Source organism: Berghia stephanieae, chromosome 2 (genome assembly GCF_034508935.2).
Source record: "Berghia stephanieae isolate SIO BIC M18660-M18661 chromosome 2, UCSD_Bste_1.3, whole genome shotgun sequence".
Taxonomy (NCBI): Eukaryota; Metazoa; Mollusca; class Gastropoda; order Nudibranchia; family Aeolidiidae; genus Berghia; species Berghia stephanieae.
In genome coordinates this window covers 38215971-38223470 of record NC_088361.1, presented here as the reverse complement: position 1 = coordinate 38223470, position 7500 = coordinate 38215971, and the positions used below count along the sequence as shown (strand labels likewise).

At 37.2% G+C, this 7500-nt stretch overlaps 1 protein-coding gene across 24 annotated transcripts in view; it reads right to left on the bottom strand.

Annotated features, from left to right (window-relative positions):
• The window catches only part of LOC144964833 (uncharacterized), a 298720-nt gene that overhangs the window by 244688 nt on the left and 46532 nt on the right, over positions 1–7500 (bottom strand). For 7 of the 24 annotated variants that reach the window (XM_078899490.1, XM_078899496.1, XM_078899508.1 and 4 more), the window contains exon 2: positions 116–786. The exons of 5 other annotated variants lie outside the window; for them this stretch is intronic. In XM_078899490.1, the coding sequence (XP_078755616.1) occupies positions 116–512 (397 nt within the window). In that variant the 5' untranslated portion in view covers positions 513–786. Of the gene's footprint in view, positions 1–115; positions 1342–7500 lie in introns of those variants that run through there. 12 more of the 24 variants (XM_078899494.1, XM_078899501.1, XM_078899511.1 and 9 more) reach the window with 5 other exon arrangements.

Genomic DNA, 7500 nt, shown 5'->3' with positions numbered 1-7500 from the left:
AACTCTGACAGCATTTGTTACACGCTATGAGGAGAATAAAAAGAAAATTTAATAAGAGGTAGAAACCGTCAAAGAAAGAAATCATTGAATTGAATCGGACTGAATCGCGCCTTACCTGTCGTATTTGAATTAATCCGTGCTCCACCTGTTTTATTTGGTACTCCTTTGGTTATTCCGAGTGTGGACGAAACATTGGATTGTGTGGGAGTTGTTGATGTCGTTGTAGATGATGACGACAACGATGACGATACTACTGTTGATGGATGCGGTGCTGATGATGCCGCTGATGACTTACTTGAACCGGAAATTGCCGATAGCGAATTGCTGTCATCCTTAATTTGTTTTTTATCCTTCTGTTTGGGCGGTAAATCGGGTTTTTTGGGAGGTGTCTGTGAGGTATTTTTGTCAGATGTGAGGTTATCCTCTTTCTTTCCCTTAGCTATAGGGGCGGGAGCGGGAAGTTTAGTGCATTGTTTCTTCTTCCCCGACACCATTGCCTGTACCCTCTTCATGGTGGCAGGTAATTGTAATTAATATTATAGTTATCCTTTAAACGTTAAAACTTGTATGATTTCAGTAACAACACGCAACTAAACAGTTTTTGTGTTTTGCTAAAAAAAAAAAATAAAAAAAAATAGGGTAGCAATTGTTCCACAAAGAAAGAAAAAGTTGTTACATAATGATAAATGTAGGCTATGTCTTTTTAAAAGTTCAAGTCCAAAGAATCATAAGACATATTGTATTGTATAAACCTTGAATATGTTTCACTTTTATTATAAAACTTTCCTGTGAATGGCAATATAATCCATAAATCCAATCTGAATTAATGAGAAATTAGAGCTTATTTCACTTCTTTAAAACAAAACAAAAAATAATCAAATTAAGTTCCAAAACTCCTGTGGCGTTAACGTGTCTCGTTTCGCTCCAATCGCATGTATAATACTTGTACTATTAAGCAATTTCACAACTTTGAACACACAAAAAAGAAAATTATACCACCTTACAGGTTTCACGTGTAAGTCGAAAGAGACGGAAATAACCATCACCTCGAAACTCTCATTTTAAATGATAACAGATAACAAGAATATATATAATTATTCGAAATAGCAAACTTGTTATCTATAATATGTTTTGATGTGTTACGGTCATAGCACTCTAGAGGTCCAAGTCAACTTCCACACTCTTTCTATCAAAACAGAACAGAACACACAACACAAATGCAAAGAGAAACAATCCAGAACTCAAACGCGCGCGCGCACACACATACATTCATGAACACAAACACACGTCACAATATAAACGTAAAAAACACGCGGCGGTGTGCGAGAATCTTGATTGTATGAGAGTTTGTCGAAAGGTGACAACGCACGACGCTCACTCACTCACTCACCGCTCACTACCAAGTGGCACGCTCCTTCTTTCAGTGACCTCTGTGACCCTCTTACCTTTACAGCAGTAACCGATATGGCTTTGAGCGGAGATTTAACATGACTTAAGGTAAATAATTACCGCTGCACTCGTCGTGAAAAGGTAACAAGTTGTCACACTAAAATATTTTTTGTAAAAAGGGAAAAAAATCCTTGAGCTTTTGTATAGAGCAGTATCCACTAAACGTGATCAAAGCGCTTTACAAGGGGTCCCTGACCAACAGCAACACTTAACATAAAGGACGTGACATGACGCCTGCCGTTAGGCGATATTGCAATTTTTTAGGACAAAGACAACGCTGTTAACGGACAGGTACTCATTTTAAAACTGAGTACAGTGAGAGAATGGGAGTAAAGAGCCTTTTCAAAAGACTCAACTATGTGCCGAGCGAGGCTAGAACCCAGGACCTTCCGAGCCAAAAGCGAGTGTCATACCTCAAGCCCACATAGCCGCACACTAGAAGTAAGGAGGTCAAGAGGATTATGACCATAACACAATAAAATAATATTATTGTTGTAATCCGTTTATTTTCTATCTTCATCAATGTTTGTCATATTATTAATTTCTAAAGCACAGACAAAGCAATATTAATATGATATACAGTCCAAGCCGGTATTGGGAACTTCGCTTAATTGGGAACAGAATGGTAAATCTGAACATTTGCTCAATTTCATGCCCACCGCTTAATTGGGACGCTGCTTAATTGGGACCCCGCTTAATTGAGACGCCGCTTTATTTGGACGATTTGTCGGGAACCGAGCCATCCCAATAAACCCGCTTGGACGGTATTATGAAACAATTATAATTCAAATTTTTAACGACCAACATATACCACAAACTGATTCCATTCAAACCAAATCTTGATTCTTTGATTGCAAAGTAACTTTTCAGTTTTCGAAAGCGGATCTCTTTTACACAATCGCCTCCTACAGCCAAGATAGGAAAGCCTTCTCACCTGAGTCGAGGGAAGTATTATGAAATATAAGCCTCCTCAATTGTAAAAAAAAAAGGGGGGGGGGGGGTTGGTCGAGTTTACATTTACAGTCACCGTCCTTCTATCGTTTGTCTGGCCGTACTCTTTGTCGCTTTGATTTTTCGCTTAGAATTCTATAAAACGTGTGTTGCGGCAACCACACGTTTATTGACAGCCGAGAACAAGTAGATATTTAAACAACTTCTTTCACACAAAGAAGCGTAGTTTTAGCAAATTATATTAACTTAAAGGATTACGACACGAAAGAATGTCAACAATTATCGTTCTATTGCCAAACACAAATAATGGAGCGGCGCCGAACATCTGTTAAATGATTATATCATAATGGTTCGAAATTTCTTCCACCCTTCTGATACTGTGACTAAGAGAGAAAACACTTTTTCTATTAATGTGAGGTAATGTCGGGCTGAACTTTTCAAAATTGACATTTGCAATGGAACAAAACACTTCACGGGGCTAAAAGGTTGGGTGCTTTCTTTGTTGGAACATTCATAACATTGTACGCGAAGCCTGTCAGAACAACGAGAAACGTTTGTGTGGTATGAAAGAATGAGTAGTCATGGAAATGTAAGTTCAATGAAAAACCATCAAAGATAAAGAAAGTTCCCTTTTATTTTAGTCTTAATAATTATGCACATTTAAGAGTGGGGAATTTCCAAAGGCTCCAACTCTCTGGAAAAAAAGTAAAGAACAATTTGAACATTTAATTTATACGATTTCAACCTCGAGGTTAAATTTGGCTCATGAGAAAAACCTTTATATTGCACTTTGACATGCTTTTAAAAATATACGCTGCGTTCACTGCCCAAGTGAGTGATAAAGTATAAAGAACTACATTCCCGACTGTCATTTTAGTAATATGCAGCATATTTCACAGTAACCTTTACAACTTAATGCCAAGTGCTCATTCGAACCAGAATAGAGGGGACCAATCCATGTTAATTGTCCTCGGGGGGGGGGGGGGGGGGGGGGGGGGGGGATGTCGCAGAGTTTCTTCGATGCTTCAATTCTAATGTTCGGCTTTGCAAAGCTTATATAATTCCATAATTAACAAACCCCACGTAAATTGCGTCGGTTGAGTATTAATACGCGCCGATCTTTTAGGTATCATCGACTGATTAAATAAACATGCCATCTAGATTTTCCTGTAGTCTGGGGGTCCAGATAGAATATATTGGTAGGACACAAGACCAAGGTGATCATATTGATGAGTTTGGGTTTTGTTTCTTCTTTTTCAAACTCGGTCCACTGAGCAGTAACTGTACCGATTAGATCTAACAGAAAGAACGGGTGCTTTGATATAGACTATTGTCTCGTTTAATGGGTAGCGAGCATTTTTTACTATTCGTTTGATGTAGAGACGCTAGGATAAATTTTGGTTCCATTGGACTTATGGACTTTAAAGGACTTAATCTATTTAAGTCTCAGTTCAAGACAAGGATAGAAAGAACGCTCCAAAGAATAAAAAGGCACTTGATAGTAAGATAGAGAAAAGACAACAGAAGTGGATCTATTTAGAAACTCCTAACCAATGGGAAAAGGGGGCGACAGATGTAGGACGGTGGTCGACAAGAGAAAGTGGAGGTGAGGAGGGGGGGGGGGGGGGTCGTGGGGGATGGGGGGGGGGAATAACCCATCCGACCAGATAGAATTTTTACGGGGAAGGAAATAATTGAAATTCAACCATACAGGGTTTCTTAAATTACAAGAATAAACAGTAAACAAGATTCAGAGGAGTACATAGAATCTACATAATGAGAGGAAAAAGAGGAACAAAGAATGAGACACCTTGTCTTTTCACAGAGAAATAATGTGGTTAGCGCATTAGCCCTGATACTGCAAACTGCACATTAGTTGTTTAAATTGCATTGCAAATGTTGTTGCCTTCGTCCTTGTCACAAGCTGAAATGTTTACTTGCTGTTGATATTTTGTTTTGGTTTTGTTTTTGTTTTTTGTCGGGTATGTGTTTTGTAACTGCTGTTTTGTTTTTTGTTTTTAGATGTTTTTATTTGTTTTATTGCCTTTCTTGGAGGTGCATTCTTAAATTTCCTTGTTTTAGTAATTTTTTGTTGTTGTTTTTTTTTTTTTTCCCGCTTGTTTATTTTTGTTTTTGTTTTATGCTTTTAAGTTATTGGGGGGGGGGGGGGGGGGTGCGGTTTGGTTTCGGTTTTTGTTGGTTTTTTTTTTTAGTTTTTTGTTGTTTTTTTTTTTGTTTTTTTTTTTGGTTTTTTTTTTTTGGTTTTTTTTTGGGGGGTTTTTTTTCTTCATTATGTGGAATTTTTTATCTTTTATACATATGTCTTTTTATTGCTGTTGTTGCTGTTGTTGTTGTCGTTGTCAGTGCCGTTGCTTTTGTGTTCTAAAATTCCAACATCTTACCACTAGAGGTAATCTAGCTGTGATATGTGATGCCTTTAGTAAGAATACAGGAGGTTGTTGCTGTTGATTTTGGTGGTGGTGACAATTTGAGTGGAGGTGGCGGTGGTGGTGGTGGTGGTGGTGACTTTGCGGTTGGTGAATTGTTATTATCGAGAGGAAACGATATCTAATTGAGAGAGAGAAAGAGGGAAAGAGAGAGTGTGTGTAAGAGAGAGAGAGAGAGAGAGAGAGAGAGAGTGAAACAGAGAGACAGACAGAGAGAGACAAAGAGAGAGAGAGAGAGAGAGAGAGAGAGAGAGAGAAACAGAGCAGAGAGAGAGAGAGATAAAGAGAAAGATATATATATATATATATATATATATATATATATATATATAAAGAGAGAGAGAAAGAGAAAGATATATATATATATATATATATATATTATATATATATTATATATATATATATATATATAAATATAAAGAGAGAGAGAGAGAGAGAGAGAGAGAGAGAGAGAGAGGAGAGAGAGATAGGGGGGGGGGGGGGGCAAAACAATAAAAAATGAGAAACATGATAAAGAGGGAAGGAAGGGGATGACCCCTATGTTAATTGGTTGTTATACAATACCCTTGAACTCATTCGCATTACATCTATACATTCTCCCAAAATAAATCATGGGGGCCTCACATAATAACAATACGTAGGGACATTTTCACATTGTCACGGGAGGGCAGAACAAATAAACGAGCATTAGACACAAAATGAACAAATGGCAACATAATATGAGTGTGAAAGAGAGAGGAAAACATAATTATTGCTCTGAATGAATGGCGAAAAGTTAATATAAAATTTTCTGGCATCCATTGTCAACAATGGTATTTGCTCTTGTTTTTCCTAAAGAGATACATGGCGTTGGCATCATTTAACTTTAAATGTAGGTACTGTACCATGAATAAAAACGATAATGTGTGTGTGTGGGGGGGGGGGGGGGTGTCCGAGAAAAAATACGTGATAAAAACGGGATTTGGGACCAATTAATTCAGTTCTTTAAGTATATAGGTACAAGAGTAAAATCCATCCATGTTTTGTTTCATTATAAGTTTCAAATGCTTAGGATATTTTAGTAGCAAAGCAGGCGTAGTACTGGCCGTGTGTGTGCATGGGTCAAATTACACAACGTACAAAACTTTTTAATATACATAATTCAATAACGTATTGAAATAGAAACAACTTTAATTAAGGCCCTTCGCTTAATAGTTGTGGATTGTTCCCCTTGGGCAGCTTTGAAAAAATAAACATAGTTGTTACACATTTCCACTTTCCTCAATCAGATGAAATTTATCAAATTTCCTTTAGCGCTTTTGATGGTGGGAAGTTGTGAGATTTAGTTGTTTTGGTACACTTGCTTTAGATCTCGTATTAATGTTGTTACCATCGTTCATAGGTCGCCATCTTGGTTTTGATCCGTCTTTTTAGAATAATGTTGTTATAACCTTATTTCATGATGTGTTCGTCTTGTCTAAATCTTTGGCGGAAAACGAAACAGGCAACAAAAGCGCACGAGGTTATACTTGATGCAGAACTCGGCAAAATTTGCAAGATTCAAGCTCTTTCTTGGTTTTAGTTTTAAACTTCACAATTCTGATAGTAAATATGTAATGGTCAAAAATATGTATAACAACTTCGAAAAAGAACAATATAAGGAACTTTCCGGGCTCAAAACCCTTTTTTTCAGCCTATAACAAAAACAAACAAAAAACATTAATAACCTCACTTAAATTCCAGACAAACTACAGAAAAGTATGTCACGTCTGGCTGGTTAGTGCGATCTCTAAACGTCATTTCTTTATCGAAACAGTTATTCTCATTTTTGTTCATTCCTTTTTACAGTCCCCAGAAGCGTAGTGTCGCAGAAACTAAATAATGGGAGACTCCATTTGGAAGTGACTTCGATCGTCTTTATAAGTGTGCCATATTTTGTGATGGTTTCTAACGATGCAAATCACCAAACAATGGCTGCTTTAACCCGTCAAAATAAAAGCAAGTACCTACACGAGTTGTATTGCCATCAGGGACGGCTGGTAATAATGGGCAGGGTGGGCAAATACCAGCCTGTTTTTTCAAGTTATAAGCTGTATTACCAGGTCCGAAATAATCTAATTTAAATTAGATAATTTTAAAAGTTAGTACTTAAACTTGATACTTCGTACTGAAATCAATTTGTATGTATTTTTGATAGATTGCGAATCACCATGCACCCGTAATGCATAAACCAGGATACGCTCCTGTTCTTTTTTATCACCCCCCCCCCCCCCCCCCCCCCCCCCCGCCTTCCCAACCACTCCACTCCGCCCACATCGTCATCTCATCGTCACGTCGCCTGACGGTGATTTTGCTGTCTGGCCTCTCTAGTACTAGGTCGGGCTAATTCAAATGAGCCCACCTTATAAACCAGTGAGCACTAAATAGAGATTTTGGCAAACAAACTTTTTCTATTTATTGCCTTACTTGTGCTGGTACCATTGATGTAATAACATTGGGAAGGTTCCAGTATTGAATTGAATTTATCAATTTACTAATATTATATCAAGTTAGTATTAACTTGTGTTGTTTTAATATATTTGTTTATCCATTTAAATAATTTCTTTTTTTTTTCTCGTTTTCTTTAGTGCTTCTCAAAATTCATTTATTTAAATTTTTGTCTTATTTGTTTTGT